This window comes from Leopardus geoffroyi, chromosome E1 (assembly GCF_018350155.1).
Source record: "Leopardus geoffroyi isolate Oge1 chromosome E1, O.geoffroyi_Oge1_pat1.0, whole genome shotgun sequence".
In the NCBI taxonomy this organism is placed as follows: domain Eukaryota; kingdom Metazoa; phylum Chordata; class Mammalia; order Carnivora; family Felidae; genus Leopardus; species Leopardus geoffroyi.
The window spans coordinates 56,947,784-56,970,214 of NC_059330.1; the positions used below are offsets into that span (position 1 = coordinate 56,947,784).

General features: G+C 49.0%; 1 protein-coding gene across 2 annotated transcripts in view; it reads left to right on the top strand.

Moving 5' to 3' along the window:
- Positions 1-22,431, top strand: part of SEC14L1 (SEC14 like lipid binding 1) — a 54,793-nt gene that overhangs the window by 16,408 nt on the left and 15,954 nt on the right. For both annotated transcript variants that reach the window (XM_045490922.1, XM_045490923.1), the window contains exons 4-7: positions 18,629-18,778; positions 18,889-19,020; positions 20,941-21,069; positions 21,858-22,092. In XM_045490922.1, the coding sequence (XP_045346878.1) occupies positions 18,629-18,778; positions 18,889-19,020; positions 20,941-21,069; positions 21,858-22,092 (646 nt within the window). The remainder of the gene's footprint in view (positions 1-18,628; positions 18,779-18,888; positions 19,021-20,940; positions 21,070-21,857; positions 22,093-22,431) is intronic.

A 22,431-nucleotide genomic window follows, 5' to 3' on the forward strand; every position in this document is an offset into this window, starting at 1 on the left:
GTCCAATGAGAAGACCCAGTTGTCTGAGCCCTGGGGGCAAACAGGGACCCTCCTGCTGAATGTGAACCAACATTTCTCCCTTTAAGTGTTTGAGAAATACTTAAAGAACATATAAAAGGTTTAAGGATAATGGTGAGCATTTGTTGGGTACATAAGTATTTTGTCATTCGTTTGTGTGACGAAACGTTAGGGGCGCATGGCTGGCTCAGTTAGTGGAGCACGTGACTCTTGATCTCAGGGTTGTAAGTTCAAGCCCCACAGTGGGTGTAAGAGATTACTTAAAGATAAAATCTTTAAAAGAGACGTACACGCTGTGTTAATTTCCACAGATCTAAATTAGACCCGGAAGAAGTTGAGGACCCTACCAGTATCTTTTTGATTGCTTACGCTTACTTTGTAGGTAGGGCCCCACCAGCTTTATTTGGATATAATCGACATTTAACATTGTATTAGTTTAAGGTGTATACCGATGTTTTGAGATACGTACAAATTTGTGAAACGACCATCACAGTAAGTTTATTTAACATCTGTCGCCTCACATAGTTACACATTTTTTTCCTCGTGATGATAATTTTTAAGATACCCTCTTTTAGGGGCGCCTGGGTGGCTCTGTTGGCTAAGCATCTGACTTCAGCTCAGGTCATGATCTTGTGGTTTGCGAGTTTGAGCCCCACGTCAGGCTCTGTGCTGACAGCTCGGAGCCTGGAGCCTCTTCGGATTCTGTGTCTCCCTCTCTACTCCTCACCCGCTCATACTCCGTCTCTCTCTCCCTCTCTCTCTCTGTCTCTCTCTCTCTCTCAAAAATAAACAAATGTTTAAAAAAAATGTCCTTTTTTAGCAGCTTTCAAACATGCAGTGCAGTGTTAATTATAATCACTGTGCCGTGCGTTACATCACCAGGACTTTTTTTTTTTTTTTTTTTTTTAAGTAAGCTCCACACCCAACGTGGAGCTTGAACTCATGACCCTGAGATCAGGAGTCGCACGTTCTGTCGACTGAGTCCGCCGGGCGCCCCTGGACTTCCCCTATCTTCCAGCTGGGAGTGTGTACTCTGGAGTAGGTCTGTGGGCTTTGCTTTACAATTCCTCTCCCTTTCTCCTCCTCGTTCTCCCTCTGATCTGCCTGAGCCCGACTGGGTTGCCTGCCGGACGATGACACTTTTCCCCGTCGTGCCCTGTCTTTGGTGGCTCACAGGCGTCTTCTGCATCGAAGGCTGTTGCTTACGGCTGGTACCCGTGGCATTCAAATCAAGGCCCGTCGACACCAGAGCCCAAGCTGTCCATTGGCCCCGTCGTGCGGCTCTCCCTGGTTTGTGTCTCAGGCCCAAGGTGACAGTGCTGCCGGAGCAGAGGGAAAGGACACTGGTGACTAGCCGAGTCACACAGCTGGTAACTGGGGGGGTGGATAGGAAGTTGCCAGCACCCTGCGCTCCAAGGAGTCCGTTGGAGGCCGTGAGGGCTGGTGCGGCATCACGTCTCTGGTCAAGATCCGGTGCGAGATCCGGAGAAGGCTTTGTCCTTGGAGCAGGAGAGGACTCTCCCAGGACTGTGGGGAACAGCAGTCTAATGTTTACATTTATTCAGGCCGCGATGGGAGCCGAGCGATTAGTTTCCTGACGCGAGTTCTTTCCCTTCCAGGGTATTGTGTTTCCTCATTCTGTGGAAAATGTTAACACCAGTAGCCTGAGGCCTGTTTCAGGGCTCCCTGGAACCGAAACCTTTTCAGAGAACGTCGTCTCGTTCAGCACCCTCCTTCCACCCCCTGTATTTTGTGAAAGGTCTCTTCCCAGCCCTGGTCGTGTTTCTCTTCAGGGCCCTATCTTCTGATTCCCGCAACTGAGTATAGTATATTTAGCTAATAATCAGTTCTCTAACTAGCTAAATCTATTTCTTGTATTTATTTTATCTTTCAGAGGGAATATTTTATCCATAATACCTACATCGAAGTAAAGATGATTTCTGTCTGTATCTTCGGTTTGCCTTTTCTTTATAGGAAGAAGGAGACCTACGTGATACTATTTACACCGAGTATTTGTTTTTGTTTTTGTTTTAACTTGGCTGTTTAGAAGCTTCACATAGTGGGTTTTCACCAAAGCCTCATGAGATTTGCATCGTGTGTTTTTAGGGCCGTTGGGAATATGATTACCATTTTAGTCTGGTGAACAGAGGGGTTTTTGGGGGGTGAGTTTTCAAAGCATGGTAGAAAAGATAAACGTCAAAAAATATTTTAGTTTTTAAAGCCGATTGCGTTAGAAAGGCTTCCTTCCCCTTTTTGAGCCTAGACAATTTGGTTCCTTGGAACCATTGGGCTGCCGCGTCTTTACTTAATGCGCGCTCACTTTCTTCCTCTTTGGGAAGTTCAGCACAGGTCAGTAGGCACATTTTTTGCCTGTTGTACTTATTCTGTGTCAGGGCCCGCTAACCAGTTCCTTTTTGAATCTTCCACGATTCTGTACGCTAAAGAAAATGCAGAAGCTGGGACTCTGCGAAATTCGGGAATCTCCCGGGGCTCTCTGCCGACTGCTGTTCGGAGCTGAGATTTGAAGGCGGGTCTTTTATCCCAAGGTCTGTACGAGGGGGCGCGGACCCGGGTTCAAATCCCCGGGACATTGGCTTCTCTCGGCCTCTATTTCCTCATTTCTAAGTAGAGAGAAACTCATCTCGTAGAAAGATTCTGCCTAGTAAGTGCATTAGTCTTTGTGAAGCCAATTACGGTGCATACGCAGCGGTCAGTAAGTAGGCGATGCTTGGGTAGAGTGTTGTCAGCCTCATTTCCCGTGCTGACAAGGTCCTTGTCCTGTGTCCCTGCCTCCTCAGCGCCCGCTGTGGGGAAGGGAGTGAATGTTTGTTGAGTAATTGCTCCAGCTTCTTCTGAAAAGAAGTTTGTCTTTTGTTTTCTTATAGCACGCTTGATAGATTTTTGTTCTTTTATCATATTTCATAGGTCTTACTTTTTAGAATAGTTTGTTTAGGTTTGCAGAAGATTGAGGAGACCACACAGGGGGTCTCCAGATACCCCTGTCGTTAAAGCCTGTGTGCTGTGTTTCAGCTGATAAGCCAGTATTAATACATGATCTTTTTTTATTTTTTATTTTTTAATGTTTTATTTATTTTTGGGAGCGAGAGAGACAGGGTGTGAGCAGGGGAGGGGCAGAAGGAGAGGGAGACACAGAATCCGAAGCAGGCTCCAGTCTCCGAGCTGTCAGCACAGAGCCCCACGCGGGGCTCGAACTCACGAAAACCGTGAGACCATGACCTGAGCCGAAGTCGAATGCTTAACCAACTGAGCCACCCAGGCGCCCCAATACGTGATTATTCATTAGCATCCCCCATTAGGATTCACTCTTGGTGTTGGACATCCTGTGGGCTTGGACAGATGCAGAACCTCACGTGTCCACGTTAAGGTATCACACGGAGCAGCTTCATGGCCCAGGAGACCCTCTGTGCTCCGCCTGTCTGTCCCACCCCCCTCTCCTCCAGTACCTGGGAGCCGCTCATCTTTCGTCTGGTTCTGTCGTTTTCCGTTCCCAGAATGCCATGTGGCGGGCATCCTATGACATGTGGCCTTTTCACACAGGCTTCTTTCGTTAAACAGTAGTCATCGAAGTTTCTCCCATGTATTTTTGGGGGTTGATGGCTGATTGCTCTTTGTTGCTGGATAACGCTCCACCGTATGGACGTGCCCCAGTCTACCAATCCATCCCTCTTTCGGAGGACACCTTGGTTGCTTCCGGTCTTGGACACTTAGGGACAGAGCCTTTCACCCTGCGTCCCTTTTCACATACCCTTGCCGCTTCCCTGCTCTGGTGGATCAAGTTCCTTTGTCAGTCAGACTGGTCACTGCTGCAGATGTTAGGAATTCCTGACTTGGCTGCCAATTAAAACTCGATGAATTTGTTGCTGTTGTTGTTGTTTGGCTTTACTGAGGTATAAATGAGGAATAATAAACCGTACATACATTTATTTATTTATTTAAAATTTACGTCCCAATTAGCTAGCATACAGCGCAACAATGATTTCAGTAGATTCCTTAGTGCCCCTCCCCCATTTAGCCCATCCCCCTCCCACCACCCCCTCCAGTAACCCTGTGTTTATTCTCCATATTTAAGAGTCTCTTAGGAATAAACTGTACATTTTAAAGCTACATAGTCAGGTAAGTTTTGTCATGTGTTCTTACCTTTGAAACCATCGCTGTAATTAAGGTAATTAACGTAGGCATCGCCCCAAAAGTTCTTTATGTCCCGTTGTAATTTCTCCTTTTTTCCTAACGCCAGGGAGCCACTGATTTGCTTTCGGTTACAGTAAATTAGTTTGTACTTCCTAGAATTTTACAGAATCACACGTCCTTTTTTTTATTTTATTTTTTGCCTGTTTTCTTTGATTCAGCATAATTATTTTGATTCATTCATGTATGCACGGATGAATCGTTCATCACATTGTATTGCTGAAGAGGGTCTCCTTGGGTGGGTTTATTTATATATACTGCAGCAGAAGACATTGGGGTTTAAAAAAAATAACACTTAAACATTTTTTTTTAACTTTCTTAAAATTCATTTTTTAGAGAGAAAGAGAGCGTGTGGGTATACAAGTGGGGAAGGGGCAGAGAGAGGGGGAGGGAGAGAATCCCAAGCAGGCATCTTGCAGAGTCCGCGAATCGTGAAATCGTGACCTGGGCTGAAATCAAGAGTTGGATGCTTCACCGACTGACCCACCCAGGCACCCCGAAAAGAGAACGCTTTCTGATTTCGTAGCACCTTTCTAAGATTTTGGATCTGTTAGAATCAAGATGGAAACCTGTGATTTATTGTTATTATTTTTTATTGCTCTTGTAATTTATTTTCAAATCTGGATTAATACTTGCAAGCTGGAAAACAAAGGGATACTTTTCAGGCTGTCAGCAAAAAGGAAGATGAAAAGTAGTTGCTAAAGTTCTATTCTAGGCAGAAAAGGCAACCGGATCTGGGACTCAGACCACGAGAGGGGTGGGGAGGGTGGAGCAGGAAGGTGGGGGCGCCGAGAGGAGGGGGGCCTCCTCAGTCCTGGAAGGAATGAACTGTTTGTTGTTCACCCGAAGTCACCTTTGTGATTGGTGTGTGCGGTCAGAAGCTGCCTGTTTTCTAAAAAATTGCCTCCGATGCCAGAAATTTAAAAAAAAAAAATTTTTTTTTAATGTTTATTTTTGAGAGGGAGAGGGAGAGAGACAGAGTGCCAGCGAGGGAGGGACAGAGAGAGAGTGGGGGAGACACAGAATCCGAAGCAGGCTCCAGGCTCCGAGCCGTCAGCACAGAGCCCGATGCGGGGCTTGAACCCATGGACCGCGAGATCATGACCTGAGCTGAAGTCGGACGCTCAACCGACTGAGCCACCCAGGCACCCCCAGAAACTTTTAAATAGGTGATACAGCCTCCTATTCTGCGTCTGGACAAAAGGCTTTAAATAACAAGACCCAGTTAATAAAACAGATTTGAAACTCAGACTAGTATAATTAGTTTATCAAGAAGTATGAATGACTCGCTGGGTCTCAAGGAAAGAAGACATTTATCGTTAGACTTATTATTTAGGGCTCACCGCAGTCCCCACAGACGTTCTAGGGACACGAACTAGGACAAAGGTGTGTAGTTGTCAGGTCAAAATGTTCCTTGTAAATCAGCCAAGAATATCAGAGCAACTTCTTGAACTTGAAATGTGGCCAGTGAGGCTGAGGAACTCAATTTTAAAGTTACTTACCTTTTAACTAGCCACATGTGGTTAGTGGCTGCTGGTTTCGATGACAGAGTTCCAGAGTCATCCGTTCATTGCGTGGAATGGTGGGTGTTTTCCTCATCGCTCAAACGCATTCTCTCCTTTCCCCTCCTCCCCACTCCTTTTTTGGGTGAAATGTACATAGTCAGATTTGCGGATGTCAGTTAAGATGTGTATTTGTTGGAATCCTGCCTTCTCATGGAGGACGGTTCAGGTAAATAAACATAAAACGTATGAAGTGACCATCCATGGCTTCACAGTTCTTTCTATTTTATGTAAAGTTTTTTTGTCCACAGTTTTGACTGATTGGCATTTTTTTTTTCAATATATGAAGTTTATTGTCAAATTGGTTTCCATACAACCCCCAGTGCTCATCCCAAAAGGTGCCCTCCTCAATACCCATCACCCACCCTCTGATTGGCATTTTCAAGAACTCTGGAATTTTTGTGAGAAAATAATTAAATGGAACCTTAATTCTATTAAGGAATGGAATTCCATCAGGAATTCCAATGAAGGATGTTAGAGTTCATCTCTTAGATCAGGGGTGGGCAGACTGTGCCCTGTTGCCTGTCTTTGCAGACAGCTTAGTTTTTATATATAGATCATATAGATGATATAGAAAAATAGGTATAAATTATATATATATGTGTGAATATATATATATATTTAGTTTTTATATATATATTTTTTAACGTTTATTTATTTTTGAGACAGAGAGAGACAGAGCATGAATGGGGGAGGGTCAGAGAGAGAGGGAGACACAGAATCTGAAACAGGCTCCAGGCTCTGAGCTGTCAGCACAGAGCCCGACGCGGGGCTTGAACTCACGGACCGCGAGATCATGACCTGAGCTGGTCGGCCGCTTAACCGACTGAGCCACCCAGGCGCCCCATAGTTTTTATATTTTTTAATGGTTAGGAAAAATTCCAAAGAATAATATTTCATGACATGTGAAAAGTATATGAAATTCAGTTTTTGGTGTCTGTGAATACAGTTTTAAGGGAACACGGCCGCGCTCATCCGTTCGCGTATTATCTGTGGCTGTTTTTGTCCTATAAAAGCAGAGTTGAGTATATGCGACAGAGACTACCTGGCCTGTGAAGCTGCAAGTCTTTGTTTTTTGGCCCTTCACTTACTACAGAAGCTTTGCTCACCCATCTCTTTGCTTCTCCAGGATCTCTGTGCAGAAGTTGGAAACTCTGGACCCTTTGTTTTTGATAGAAAGTTTGATGGTAGAGAATGATCCATTGGATTGAAGCTCATTTGTTCGGATTTTGAATACCGCCTCTCTATGCAGGCAGAACTTATGAACAAATGAATAACATTTAAAGCACTTGCTTGGCGGCGCCTGGGTGGCTCAGTCGGTTGAGCGTCCGACTTTGGCTCAGGTCACGATCTCGCGGTCTGTGAGTTCGAGCCCCGCTTCGGGCTCTGGGCTGAGAGCTCGGAGCCTGGAGCCCGCTTCCGATTCTGTGTCTCCCTCTCTCTCTGCCCCTCTCCTTGGGCTCTGTCTGTGTCTCTCAAAAAATAAACAAACATGTAAAAAAAAATAAATAAAATAAAGCACCTGCAGCCGCAGTTCCCGCACTGTGCCGAGGCACCCCAGGGCACCACAGTGCTGTCGGGTGTTTTTTACATTTTGAGAAAACACGCTTGATAGTCAACATTTCTTGGACGTCGTGCAAACTCCTGGCGCATGCACGGGTAGCTCACGTTTCAAGATTGGATCACACTGTTTCTTTTCATGGCGTCGCATCTTTGTGGAGCTGCGTTTTCGCTGGCTGCTGCGCTAAAAATTAGCTAGTGCGGCACGAGAATCCGTGGGCAACAGGAAACGAGAGTACAAGCGCCCCGTGTGATTCCAAGCCCTGGTGGCACCCAAGTGTCCACCCTCACGAGTAACACTGGCCATGTAGGAATGGAACAAAAACACATTTTCCCTCGACTTGAGAGTATTATTGTTTCAGATGGCTACTGAGTTATTAGGACACAAGTGCTTTTCAAGCTTGTCTGGACCTAATAACAACCGATACTTCTTCTGGCATTGGGGCACCATGGAAAAGTTACTGAGATGTCAAGGGTGCTGCGAAGGGACATTTGGGATCCTCTGACGTAGGGCACCATGTGGTGGTGCCTGAGGACAAACGTTCCCAGAGAAGCCAGTCAGAAATGTCCTCATCGATTATCTTCAAGACTGTAAACAAACTGAAGTCACCCCCAGGCTAGTGTCTGAGATGTCGATCTCCAGCTCTTCCAGAAACATAATACTGTGGAACACGTGAGGGCCTTAGCTTTCTACTCTAGGCTAAAAAGCAGAAGATCCGGTTTATCGAGCATGCTAGATGGTTCTTGGAATTTCATTTGAAAGCTCAAGAACTCTGTGTCGGTCTATTAAATTGTGTTCACAGAAGTTTCCACGTAGTCTTGCCCGGAAATTCTCGAGAAGGAATACATTACAAGTACCGTAAGGTAGAGTATTCTAGAAGACCTTGCTGAATCAGGAGTGTAGCCGTACAGCTGCTTGCACACGCAAGGAGAGAAGGAATGGTTTCACGTTTGTCTTTAACCAGGAACAACTAGAAACCATTGTGCCTGGTAGCTTTGCTGGAGCCAGATAATAAGCTCTGTGCCCGGCGTGGGACTTGAACTCACGTCCTTGAGGTCGAGAGTCGCTTGGTCTACCCACTGAGCCTCCCAGGCGCTGCCGCCCCTCCCCGAACATATGCTAATTTTGAAATAGATTCGGATGATTGATTATTTTTCTTCTAAGGACAGTTCTTTGTTTTCTTGCTCGTTTGGTTCTTACAGCAGCGGTTCAAACGTTGAGGAGTCCCGGGACTCTGCTGGCCCTTGTCAGATGGCGACTTCGCGTTTCTCTGCCGGGAGCCGGGAGCAGTGTGCTCGGGCCGCGTGCTGCCGTGGGTGCAGGTTGACGTCCTGCTGTCCTGGGTGCGGGGGTGGGGGGGGAGGGGGCAGCACTGGCAGGGGCGCGGTCACGGGCGCCATCACATTCTGCTGCGGTCCGCCCGCTGCACCGGCTCCTTGGCTCAGTGTTCTGTTGTGGTCACGGACTCGCGGTTACTTGGGCTGGGACCCTCACGGTCGAAACGTTTGTGGTAGAACATCCTAAACTAGATAGAAGTTCACGGAGGGCCAGTTCCCGCTACTCTCGCGGAGAGACCTTTGCCAGGCATCTGGGTTTGGGGGGCTCCTGTCCCACCTCGCGCTCAGGGGGGTGGGACCCTGCCCTTTGGAGCGGAGTCAGGCACGGTTTGGGTCTCACTCACCCGAGTTGTCGAAGAGGTCGGCAAACACCCTCCTGCTGTGTGATTTGGGGCCCTCTTTACAAATATCGTAGTGTGGATAAGGGAGGGTAGCGACCTCGCTGGAACTGAAACTCCTCGCACGTGAAGTCCTTTGATCTTGTGGGTAATTTCCAGCAGGCCCTTTCTGCTTGTGCCGCTGTTGCCACTGCTGGTCGTCTGCAGGCCGGTGACAGGGCAGGGGACACAGGTGGCCGCCGTGCACGGTCCCCTCTGCTTGAGGGAGGCCCGCCGCCCCCAGTGGCCCCATGTCCCGCGTCCGTGTGCTGTGGTCCCACCGAAAATAGGTGGACTGGGGAAGAAATTGCGAAGTTTTTCCGTCCTTTAACACAGCCGTTCCGTGTTGAGAACCGTCCAGAGCAGGGGCACAGGCGTGTGAACGAGGGACACGGGGCCTGACCTGCACTCCTCCCAGTACCTCCCAGTACCCGCCTGTCTCCCCCGGGGGTGTGGGGGAGCGCACCGAGCCGGCTCCTCGGTCGCCAGGAAACACGGCCGGTGTGTCCCGCGGTGTGGTGGCTGTGAGGGCGGCCGTGGGGCCGAGGGACGGTCAGAAGAAGGTGCGTGCAGTCGGGACGCTGTGGCGCGAGGTGTGGGAGCCGCACGTCTGCCAACTGCGCTTCGGCCGCGCTCCCGTCTTCGCTCATTGTCGCCCTGCTCGACGGAGAAGGTCCTAGAAGAGGGTCCAGCCTCTTGTACTGGATCCCGTTGGCGTCGGTCACGATGCCCTGTCCTTAGAGCTCCCGGCCCCGCGGGCCCGACTCACGCCCTCTCCACGCTAAATGTCACCCAGAGAGAGTGTGTCCTCAGAACCCTGGGATTGAGGTTGTCCGAGACGAAATCCCTCATTTACACTTCAGATGTGTTTGATCCCGGAGGGAGACGGCTTGGCACCTGTCAGATGTTTGCGTATTTTTTTTAGCTGCCGTAGAATCTTTGTGTGTTCTCGTGTGACCTTCCCAGGGCGAGTCCAGTCTGTTGTGACTTGATTTGCGGGTCCCACTGAAGGCCGGTGACTGAGGATGGGGACTTTGGTGTTAACTCAGCACTTGGCCCGGACAGTTGTCTGTACCCTGTTACCCAGTTAGTCCGCTCATGGTCTTGAACTCGTTTGAAAATCGCTAATCTGACTGGGTTGGTCATGAAGAAGTTGGATGAATGGAAGTGTATCACAACTGATTGGATTATAACTTTTCTTGGAAAGGACTCGAATTTTCAAAAATTTAAGTTTTTATAAATACTTTGTTTTATATTTATATAAATATATATTTTTATATATATATAAAAATGTATATATATATATATATATAGGGACGCCTGAGTGGGCCTGAGTGGCCCAGTCGGTTGAGCGTCTGACTCTTGGTTTCGGCTCACTCAGTTTCGTGGGTTCGAGCCCCGTGTTGGGTTCTACGCTGACGGTGCGGAGCCTGCCTGGCATTCTCTCTCTCTCTCTCTCTCTCTCTCTCTCTCTCTCTCCCCCTCTCTGTCTGCCCCTCCCCCACCCACACTGTGTGTCTCTCTCTCTCTCAAAAATCATTAAACTTAAAAAAAGTAAAAAAAGAATGAACACGTTTATTCACAAGTAAGTAGCACGTGATTCGGAACCTCGCCTTACTAGTGGACTAAATAGAAGTCCGCCTGTCTTGTAATAGCGGAGGCGGGATTCAAGAGCCCATCAAGGACTTGAGTTGCGACCACATGCAGTGTCGGGGGGCCCCCAGGTTCCTCGGGCCGTTGACACTCTTCACGTCTTCACTGAGCCGAGCTGTTTGTCTGCTTTGGAGTCTCAGCAACAGACCAGGTGCCCGAAGCTCTTCGCGGCGCGACTCCTGTGCCTGAGCCGCTTCTGAGGCAGGTGACGCGGTGTCCACGGGTCTGAACGGCTGCTCCGGAGCGTGTCCACGGAGTGTTTCCTCCCTTGTGGTGTCGCTCCCGTGGCCCCCATCGGGAACGTTCCCTTCTGCACACGCGCTCTCGCCACCCATCCTGGAGCCATGTCCCCCCCCACTGTCTGAAGCAGTTTTTTATTGTCAGCACGGACGGTGCATTGCTGTCCGTGACCTCCTCCCTGTCTTTTCTTCATTGTGGACGGCACGTGTGTCTGTGTCTTGCTTCTGAAGAAGCCCCGTCCCTGTGTCTTCCACAGTCACGTTGTCTAGATCTCCACACGGTGGCTTATACGGCAGGCCCTCTGTGTGTGGCTGTCATGTCTGCTAAGTCGGCGACTCACGGAGAACCGACTCCGAGGGGCTTCGGTCAGTTTCCCACGTCTCCCCGATGCGTTTTATATTTGCCTCTTCGAGCACTGGCAACTTCTGAGAGACTCCCGCCGTATTTAGGGTTTTTCCACTTCTGGAGTCTTTCCGGGGTAAAACCAGCTCTGCGTCTAAGTGTGCTTGAGGGTCACGTCCAGTGCCATAGGATCTCCAACTCATACGGAAGCGGCTGGCTTAGTTCGCTGGCTAAGTTGTGTATGAACCTAGTTCAGTCTGAAGGTAGACTCTTTAAATGGAATTTCTTTTAAATGGGTTCTCCTGGCAGAATGCACCGTTAAGCTCGTTACTTCTCAAGTTGAAATGTCTTCACTAAAATATGGTTTTATTTAGCACAGTACAAGCTTTTAATATCTCAAAATTGCATTCAAAGTTTGGTTAAAGACTGAGAGTGCTGTTGCCAAGCTCCCGAATTACAGGCTCAGAAATCCCTTTTGAAAGAGGAGGAGTGGGTGTAGGAAGGTGGGAGGAAGCCGAGTTACCCACAAGGCAGCTTTCCTCCCTGGGGCAAATGGGCGAGGCCCTGCTTTTGTTTTTATGATTGAAACAATGGCTGTGTGAAACAAAAAACGAGTGAGCCAGTGATTATAATAGTCAAGGTCTCTTGGTCTCTTGCGAAAGTAGCTTTTCCTTTTAAGAGAGGACATCGAAGAACATTTCTCTCTCGCTGGAAGAATGCCTTCTGGAAAATTTAATTCTGTTCAGGCCTTTCTTGATTTTTGTGGTTGATACATGCCGAGTGTGACTAGGAAGCGACATAATAATATTGCAGATAGTTCGTGAAAACTAAGACGGAGGGAGATTCCTGTGGCTCTCCCGAGGCGGTGATTTGAACCCGGAGAGAACTGAAGCCTGGGTTCCTGCCCAGTTCTGGAGAGATAGGTGCAGGGAGGAGGCTCGAAGGCCTGCGGACGTGGGCCCGTGGGCACGAACTAAGCCTTCAGAATGGGGAAGCTGCACACAGAAATCCAGACTGCTGCCTTCTCGTGAAGAGCCGGCAGCTGGAGCTCTCTGGGCCCGCGTCCCCTCAGAGCCACGGTGGCCAGGCCGGGCCGGAGTCCCCCGTGCCGAGGCGCAGGGCCCCGGGGGACCTCTCACCTGGCCTTCCACCTCGGGCTGGAGCTGGGCCAAACCTCACGCTGGGTAAGATGTGACAAGGTCATACTCAGTTTGGTGCAAAAGCACTGTTGGTCTCCATATTGCCCTTCCCCCCGAAGTGACCTTCCCCTGTTGCTAGTGTCCCCAGTTTTTTACTTTGAGAAATTTCCATTATTAAAGAAGTTGATGAAGTGTAGCAAATACGTGTCTACGTTTCCACTTAGATAAATTAATACATTCGCTTTATCTCTTACACACACACACACACACACACACACACACACACACGCATGCACACACTCACAGCCTGAGTCTTGCAGAACCATTTGAAAGAAGCTGTGTGTATCATTACACTTGCCCTAAGTACTAAAGCATTATTGCCTCAGAATAGAAACGCTGCTTAACGGTCATCGTTATCACACCCGCGAAATTTCACACGGACAGAATGATAGTATTTAGTGTGTGATGCATGGGCACATGTCCTTAAATATTCTTTAGAGCTATTTTTATTCCAAAGAGCCAATGCAGCATAGCCTTTGGTAGTCCTGTCTCTTTAATTGCCTTCATGCTAGATAGTTCTCGGCTTTTTCTGTTCATCTTTCAAGACAGTGGCCTTTCTCATTTTTTAAGAGTCCAGGCCGGTGCTTTTGTGCAGTGCCCCGTAACTTGGACTTGTCTTGATTATTTCCTCCCTTTCTGTTGTGAGGTCTGCAGAGGTCGTGCGTGCTTCCGTTGTGTCACAGCAGCTCGGCAGGTTGTCCCGTGCTTGGTCCTAAGTTAAATCCTTGGCCGGAGCTGGTATCTGCTAGATCTTTCCATTATAAAGGGACAGATTTCCATCATCTGTCCCTTTGTAACTGACAACCTGCAGGGTGATCTTGGAGACCGTGCTGTCTCTTCCAGCCTTTCAGTAGTGCCCTGTGTCGATCCTTGCCTGAACCAGTTATAAATTGGTGGTTGCAGAATTGTGGTTTTCTGATTGTGGTGTTTGCTCCTGTGGTTATTAGGTGACATTTGTCTGTAAGATTTCCTCCCCCGCCCATTTCTCTTGAGTATCACTATCTTTTCTCTTTCTGGTGCTCAAATGATCTCAGAACGTGGGGGGTGGGGGGGGGGAGTGGAACCCCTTCAGGCTGGTTCCTGTGTCCTTTTGACATGCCCCCCCTCAGTCACTGAGCACATCCTTATTTCTGGTAAGTACTTCAGATTCACCTTGACCTTTCCCTTCAGACTTGTAATCAGTCATTTCTTGACAGTGCATGCCTTCTTCTCTAGTCCTGAGTGGTATTTAGAAACCGAGCTCTAGATGCCAAGTTTCTTGTTGCTGCTGAGGTGTCATTGCTTCTAGGCCCTTCCTGTGGGCAAAACTAGAATGTGCATAAATGTTTCTAATAAGATTGGAATGCTTCTGTTTTTCGGAGGCTGTAGCAAGTTTGTAGATTGTAGTTTGTGCTGAAAAACTGGGGTCTGGTATCCGTAAACAGTTGCAGAGACTAAAGTTTTGTCACCGTTTTGCGATCTTTTTTTTTTTTTTTCCAACGTTTTATATTATTTATTTTTGGGACAGAGAGAGACAGAGCATGAACGGGGGAGGGGCAGAGAGAGAGGGAGACACAGAATCGGAAACAGGCTCCAGGCTCCGAGCCATCAGCCCAGAGCCTGACGCGGGGCTCGAACTCACGGACGGCGAGATCGTGACCTGGCTGAAGTCGGACGCTTAACCGACTGCGCCACCCAGGCGCCCCGCGATCTTCCTTTTCTATAACCCTCTAGAAAGTTAGGCTTTTCTGTGCCAACAGTATGCAGAATTCCTGAGCCTTATATATCTCCGAAAGATTGGCCCAGGTAAGTGAGCACAGAGACAAAGAGCTGGGTTTGTTGCTTTATCTAGTAAGGTTTTTTTTTTGTTTTTTTGTTTTTTTTTTTTTTTAATGTTTATTTTTGAGAGAGAGAGAGAGCCCGAGCACACACGAACAGGGGAGGGGCAGAGAGAGAGAGGGAGACAGAGGATCTGAAATCAGCTCTGCACAGAGCCTGACGCGGGGCTTGAACTCACAAAACCTGAGATCATGACCTGTGCTGAAGTCGGACATGTGACCGACTGAGCCACCCAGGCGCCCCTATCTAGCAAGGTTTTATCCCATAATTTAAAAAATGTTTATTGAACACTGACTTTGTTTTAGGCGATGCGAAGACGCATGGACTGGCCCCTGCCCCGTGGCTGAGTGGTGCGCCTGGGGACGGGGCAGGTGCCGACCGGGGTGCGCAGGGAAGCAGGGAGAAGCTCGCTAGGAACCTTCCGCACGGACAGCTTTGCAGAGGAGTGTACCGATTCCCCGGGTGGGTCGTGCGTTAGTACTGTCACGCCTAAGGCCATCTGGCCAAAGTAAAAGCGAGTCTCTGTGAAAACAGGCGTCTACACGGATGGATGATTTTACAGGGAATAGAGAGTTTGTACTGTGTCTTAAATTGAAGACTGGGCTGTGTGGGTAATGCCCTGTGCTGACCACTCTGTTGCAAGAATTTGGAGGATGTTGTGGGCATTTTGAAAATGATCTAATAGGTCCTTTGATAGGAGAGATCCCGGCTTTGGGTATTTCTTGGCAAGTGCCTACTCTACCCCGTATGTAACTTAAAAAGAATCTTTTTGTTTGAATCCTTGTATTTCAATTTTTTGATGTGTCATAGCGCTGGAGTATACAAAGCCAGGGTTGTTTTGTTTTTTTTTTTTTGTAATGTATTAAAATTTAAAACTCAGTTTAGATGGTTTTCAGTGTCTGTAGAACAAATGATAGCAAATTTTTTTTTCTAGAGTTGTTCCCGTGTGCAATACTCAATACTGGCGTATTTTAGGGCCTCCCAGAGACTTCTGTGTGGTATGGTCTGAGCAGTTCGATAAACTCCTTACATGTTGTTGATTTCAAATGCATTAAGAGACGAATGCTGTGTGATTTGTCAAGATTATAGCAGTAATGGGATGCAGAATATATTTGAGAGGAGGGGGGAGTGGGTAAATAGGAAGGATATGTTTTCAACCCCCAAAGTAAAGACTTTTTAAAAAGCAGTTATAATTGGCCACCACGTAAGTTTTGCCTCCCTTCCAGACCGCCCTGTGCATGACTGTCCTTGATTTTCTGAAAGGGCGACTCTGGTCACGTGGTAGACTTCCCTCTTCCTCCATCGCCCCGTGAGGTAGGTCAACTCCAGGAGAGCCAGGCCTTCCCGTTGGGTTTGGTGTGGCCACGTGGGCTGTGCTCAGCAGGGACAGGCCTTGTCACAAGTGTCACTGCAGGCCACCGTTCCCTCCTCCACTGGCTTTCGGTCCCTGCTTGCCCTGCGGCATTCCCTTGAGGCCATGCTCCTGGGTTCTCTTTCCTAGAAATCTCTCCCCTCCTCGATGACTATGAACAGTCGTGTGCCTTGAGGTCCAGCGTAAATGCCCCCTCTTCCATGAAGCCTTCCTACACCACCCCTCTCTCCAAAGCTCAGGGTGTTCTCTTTCTCCTTACACCTCTGTGGCACTTGCTTATTCTTAGGACACACTCGTGTATGACCCTGACTCCCTTTCCTGAACTGTCTGCTTCATTTTCCACTGCCTCTCATAGTGCCTCGCGTGGTATCTTATATAGACAGCAGGAGCACAGCCGGCAATTTGCAGACTGGTGTAGCCCTGTAATGTTATGGAGAGGAGAGGAGATATGTACCAGATTATCGAGGATACTTAGAGTGAGATTAGTGAAAACCGGGTGGAGGGATTAATAGGTCGCCCTGGTAGGGGCGTTCCGACTTGGGTTCAGGTCATGGATCTCAGGGTCCGTGAGTTCAGGCCCCGCATCGGGCTCGCTGATGTCGGCACAGGGTCCGCTTCGGATCCTCTGTCCCCCTCTCTCTCTCTGCTCCTCCCTCCCTCTCTCTCTAAAAATCAAATACAAAAAAATTGTAAGTACAAAAAATAAGAAATAGGTTGCTCTGGTGCTTTATGGGGGGTTCAGTGCAGCTCCTGCGACCTGAGTGTTACTTCTGTTCAGACGTCAGGTCTGTCCACGGGCAGCTTCAGGAAACTGCTCCACGGAAGGCAGCGTGTCAGTCTGGCCGTGCGCCGGAACGCCTCGCCCCATCGCAGCGGTCGGTGCCACTTTGAGGTTGTCATTCATCTTGTCAACAGCATACATTTCTCCTCAAATCTGTGTGTGGTTGTGATTAACTTAAGGCGGGAAGTCAGCCCCCCCCACCCCCCATTTTTAGGACAGCTGGTGGAGGAGTGGCATTTGTCACTTTAATAGGAACATCACGTCACCGAGGTGCTGGGCCCAGCCCCGGGCTTCTTTTTCATGCTTCTTCTTAGAGCCCAGACACTTGTCATCCGGCCGCCTCGGTTTCCTGTTCCTGCAGCCCCGCGGGCCGCCGGGTGGCTTTGGTTTTAGTGTAAATTCAATAGTCAGGTCGTCAGCAAAGCTGTCTTCACAGATCACCACACGCTCGCTACGCCGTAAACTAAATAGGGCGCCTGAGTGCATTGTCGAAGAGTTTGGATGAATTATACAGGGAGTGAAGCTTTTTTTCATGCTTTAAGTTTCGTAGTTTGCGATAATTGAAGATTCACGATATGTTAATACCCTGTTATTCACCAGGAATGACACCGGGGGTTCCCCTGTGTTCCTTACCCGTTCCTCCCCGCCCCCCGTAACATTTAGGGAGGCTGTGGTCCGTTGTCACAACCGGAATATCCCCATGGATGCAGCGAAGATACTGAACATTCTCCGAGTGCCTTGACGGCTGCACCCACTCCCCCCGCCACCGCCCCTGGCAACCGCCGATCTGTTCTGTTTCTGCGGTTGTCATTTCAAGCAGGTTACAAACACATTTGAGTCCATGGTCCGTTTTGAGCTAATTTTTACATACGGTGTGGGGTTCAGGTTGAGGTCCTTTTTTTTTTTGTTCCTTCCTGTTGGTGTGCAAGGCCTCCAGTCAGATTTGTTGGACAAAAAGGCCGTCCTTCTTCCGTTGAATTGCTCCTGCCCCTCTGTCGAAAATCACTTGGGCGTATTTGTGTGGGTCAATGTACGGCTGTCTGCCCTGTGACTTCTGTGTCCCTTCCACCGCCAGCCGCGCAGGCCTGGGTCACCGTGGCTGCGCAGTAGGCACCGATCCCACACCACTTGGAGTGATTCCTCCCAGTTTAGTCTTTTTTTGTTGAGAATTGTTTTAGCCGGTTTAGTTCTCCTGCCTTTCCGTATAAACTTTATTTATTTATTTTTTTTAAGTTTATTTATTTTGAGAGAAAGCGAGAGTGCAAGCTGGGGAGGGGCAGGGTGAGAGGGAGAGAGAGACTCTCGAGCAGGCTCCGCATTGTCAGCATAGAGCCGGACGCAGGGCTCTAACTCATGAACCGTGAGATCGTGACCTGAGCCGCGATCAAGAGTTAGATGCTCGACCGACTGAGCTGCCCAGGCGCTCATATAAATTTTAAAATAATCTCCATATAAATTTTAAAATAATCTTGTCTGTAGCTTAGACAAAGATGAGCCCTGCCGGGATTTCGATAGGAGTTGTGTTAAACCTCTGTAGCCACGTGGGAAGGATTGATGTCTTTACTGCCCTGAGTCTCCCAGTCCATGAACACAGAATGTCTTTTTCTTTTTTCTTTTTTCTTTTAAAAAAAATTTTTTTTTTCAACGTTTATTTATTTTTGGGACAGAGAGAGACAGAGCATGAACGGGGGAGGGGCAGAGAGAGAGGGAGACACAGAATCGGAAACAGACTCCAGGCTCTGAGCCATCAGCCCAGAGCCCGACGCGGGGCTCGAACTCCCGGACCGCGAGATCGTGACCTGGCTGAAGTCGGACGCCTAACCGACTGCGCCACCCAGGCGCCCCTGTCTTTTTCTTTTTTAACAAAAGCTTGTGATGTAAAGACAAAGGCAGCTCTGTGGTGATGCGTGGACGTGTACCAGGAGATGCCGTGTTTGTTTTTTTTTTTTGAAGTAAGCTTCGCGCCCAGAGTGGAGCCCGATGCGGGGCTTGAACTCCCTACCCTGTGATCGAGACCTGAGCTGAGATCAAGAGTTGGCCGCTTCACCGACCGAGCCACCCAGGCGCCCCGGGAGATGCTTTTATTCCTGGGAGAATCTCAGTGACGGGCTGTCGGGTCGCATCTCTGTTCAATTCCTTTTTTTAAAACAATTTATCCCCAGGCCTACGAAAGGAGGTTCCCTACGTGTCCTTTGATCCCGATGTTTGTGGACAGTGACACCGTGAACGAGTTCAAGAGCGAAGACGGGGCCGTTCACATTATAGAACGGCGCTGCAAGCTGGACATAGACGCACCAAGGCTGCTGAAAAAGGTACCCACGGGGACATTTAGGCCATCCCCCTGCCGGACGAACTTAACGCTCACGGCTTCTGTTGCACTCGGTGTCATTAATAAGTCTGTTTTCTCCTTTTTTTTTTAAAGATTGCAGGAGTCGATTATGTTTATTTTGTCCAAAAAAACTCACTGAACTCTCGGGAACGTACTTTGCACATCGAGGCCCATAACGAAACGTTCTCCAACCGGGTCATCATCCATGAACATTGCTGCTACACTGTGAGTAACCGCGCTCGCGGGGGTGGGGCGGGGAGGGCAGGGGACGCAGGCTTGGGCCGGCCTGTGCTTCTGGGACCCGCGTGGCCGTCGCGCTAAACGGCACACCGCCTTGTGTTCTTCAGATACCGTCCCTCGCTTCTGACGCGTGGGGTCAGTGGGTGGCAGCTGCGGTTTACTGCAGAATGGGTCACGTGGTTGTAGCAGTCAGGGTCGCCTTGTGACCTTCCCACGTCCCTTCCCGTGTCCCTTCCTTTCCGGCGCCACTCTGACACTTCAGAAGTACACGGGAAGGACCCAAGAGAACAGTTTTCCTCCGCTCTCTGAAAGTAGAGCGTTCCCGTGAAGCCTTTCGTACGCAGAACACGGGCAAAGCAAAGCAGCAGTTACGAGTGTATATGGGAAGATTTTTTAGCGTTCCCGTATGCAAAGCAAAACATAGCTCGTTTAGGGGCTTCTGGTGCCCCAGGACCCGTCTTGCTAACAGGTGCACAGAATAAACGGAGATAAAGCCCAGAGGCCCACAGACACTGTTCTAAGCTCTGGAGTCTCGAGGCTTCCGGAGGTGGGGGGGGGGGGGGTGCCATCCTCGCCGCTTGGGGTACGAGCTGCCTCCATAACGGCTTTTGCAAAATAAACGGTGAATGCTATTTTCACGTTCACCCATTTTCCTAAATGAGGAAATCCTCTTTAGATTTCTTTTGGTTAGCCAAAACAGGCACGGATGTCAGTCTCTCGTAGAAGCGGTGGGGCGGAATGCAGACTACGGGAAAGCGGGGCTTGCCATTGATGGTTACCTCTGTATCAGGCTGATCTGCTGTTCTTCATCACTAACTTGCCACCAGATTATCAGAATAATCTAATAGGGTCTCTCTGCTTCTTCCTCACCCTTCTACAACGTATCCTTAGCGCTGAATCCCAAGTGATCCATTTAAAGTATGTCAGATCAGGGGCGCCTGGGTGGCTCCGTCCGTGAAGCATCCGACTTCGGTTCAGGTCACGGATCTCACGGTCCGTGGGTTTGAGCCCGCATTGGGCTCTGTGCTGACAGCTCGGAGCCTGGAGCCTGCCTCGGATTCTGTGTCTCCCTCTCTCTCTGCCCCTGCCCTGCTCTTTCTCTCTCTCAAACATAAATAAACATTAAAAACTTTAAGTAAATAAATAAAGTATGTCAGATCGTATCATACTTTCTGCAGCCTTCTTGCATTTCACACGGAAAAGCCCAGAGGCCTCCCAGTGGCTTACAGGGCCCCTCATTTTCTCGTCCTCACACATCTGCGGTCCTGCTGTCTTTGTGCACAAGCCTACGCACCTGCTGTTCCCTGATGGCGTAGGCTGCTTCCCCTAAGGACCTCTGCTCCAAGTGCGCCCTCTGCCGGGGGCGCTGTGCCCCCGGATCTCTGCTGGACTCCCGCCCTCACCTTCGGTCTGTGCTCACATCTGCCCTTCTGGATGAAGCCAGCCTGAACGCCCTGTTCAGTTCTGCTGCCCGCCCCCCAGTTCATTCACCTCCAGCTTTTCCTTTTTCCCTTAGCGCTTGTCTTCAGTTTCTTACCTCTTTATGTTCATGGCTAATTGGCTGTCTCCCCCTCCAGACCGTAAGCTACATCAGGCAGGGATCTTCGTTTTGTCTACACTGGAGAACCCTGCTCAGGAAATACGGTGAATGAACGAACCACAATGAAAGCGGAGCTCTCCTTTTAACAGGCGTTTTTTTATTTTTTTTTTCTAGAATATTTTACAAATATTTAGGTCTTTTTATGATTTTGAGCCTCCCCGTGTAAATTTTCCATCTGCTGCTTTCATGACCATAACGTTACTGGTAGAGTGTTTTCTTTTGGTTACTAGTTGATGGAGAAGCCGACAGATGATACCGTCACTCATCAGCATAGTTAATGGGAACGATTTCTCATTTGTCTGCAGGTTCACCCTGAAAACGAAGATTGGACCTGTTTTGAACAGTCTGCGAGTTTAGATATTAAATCTTTCTTTGGTTTCGAAAGTACAGTGGAAAAAATCGCAATGAAACAATACACCAGCAACATAAAAAAAGTGAGTCCAGCTTGGGATTTTATGGAAAAGGGGAGGCAGGAGCCTCTGAGGTGCTCGAGGCTGGCAGTGTTTTCAGAAGGCCGGAAACGGGCCAGTCGGGGGTCCCGGCCGTTTCACGACGTGGAAATGATTTGACTCTCCCCCGAGTCTTGTGTTCTAGGGAGGGGGAGGGTTGGGTGGGAGTTCAGATATTGCTGTTGCCAGTGACGTAGAAGGAAGGTGCGGCCACTGGCTGCTTGTGCCCTCTGCCCAGAATCGTTGGCAGATTGGGGTGGGCGGGCGAGGCGGGAGCGGACCTGTCTGTGGGCAGGGGGAGCGCTTGTCGGGGATCCCCGGGGGCCCCCGGGCCTCGGGTTCTTAGGTTTACCTTGCGTGGAAAACTTTCCTTCTCGTTCTCGTGCCGTTGCTCAGCGCTGCTGTGGGATTTTGGTTTTGAGAGTGTCCGTGTGAGATCATGAGTGTTATGTGAAGGCTTGCTTTATTTTCAGGGTGTTGGAAAGAACTTGGGTCGAGACACAAAGCACAGATTGAGTACAAGGGTGATACATGGGTGCTTTTAGTCAGCCGTTAAAAAAACCCCGTCTCTTTAGAAATTACTTCCTGGACCTTTGGAGAAGAGGAAGTAAAATAATTATGAAAAACCCAGACACAGAGGCATTTGGCTTTTGCCTTTATAGATTTCTTCTGCGGCTATTCGGTTTTTGTTAGTGTCTTAAAAACCTGGGGGAGGGGCGAATAATTTGAATGTGGATCATATACTAACCCGTCAAATCGGTTTTATTTTCAAGGGGAAAGAAATCATTGAATACTATCTTCGTCAGCTGGAAGAAGAAGGCATCACGTTCGTGCCCCGTTGGACTCCGCCTCCCATAGCTTCCTCTTCAGAGACGTCCTCGTCCTGCAAGAAACAGGCGGCGTCCTCGGCTGCTGTCGTCTCGGATGCTGCCCAGGCGGAGGGGCTGGGCGGCGAGGCCCTCAGCAGCCCCAGCGGGCCGCCCGAGCCGGCGGCGGGGACCCCTGAAGGTAGGAAAGATGCGGTGTCCCGCGAGCAGGACCGGGGGTCGTATGGGGTCCTTTCCCTCCGGTTCCTCGGCCCGTTCTTGTCTCCTTAGGACCTTTAGGTCTCATTTTGTCGCTGTCCCTTTTCCTCTGGCTTAGGTAACCCATTGTAGTTTTCTCTTAGAACGAAGAAATGTTTCATTTTTTTTTTTTTTTTTTTTTAATGGGCAGGAAGAGTTCTATCAAGTTGTTCTTTTATTGAAACCGGGAGATGTTTTTCAGTTGTTTTAATTGAAGGCGTACTTAGCAAACGAAAGGTAGCAACTAAGCCTTTTACTGCAATCGTAGCGTCGTCAGATGCTC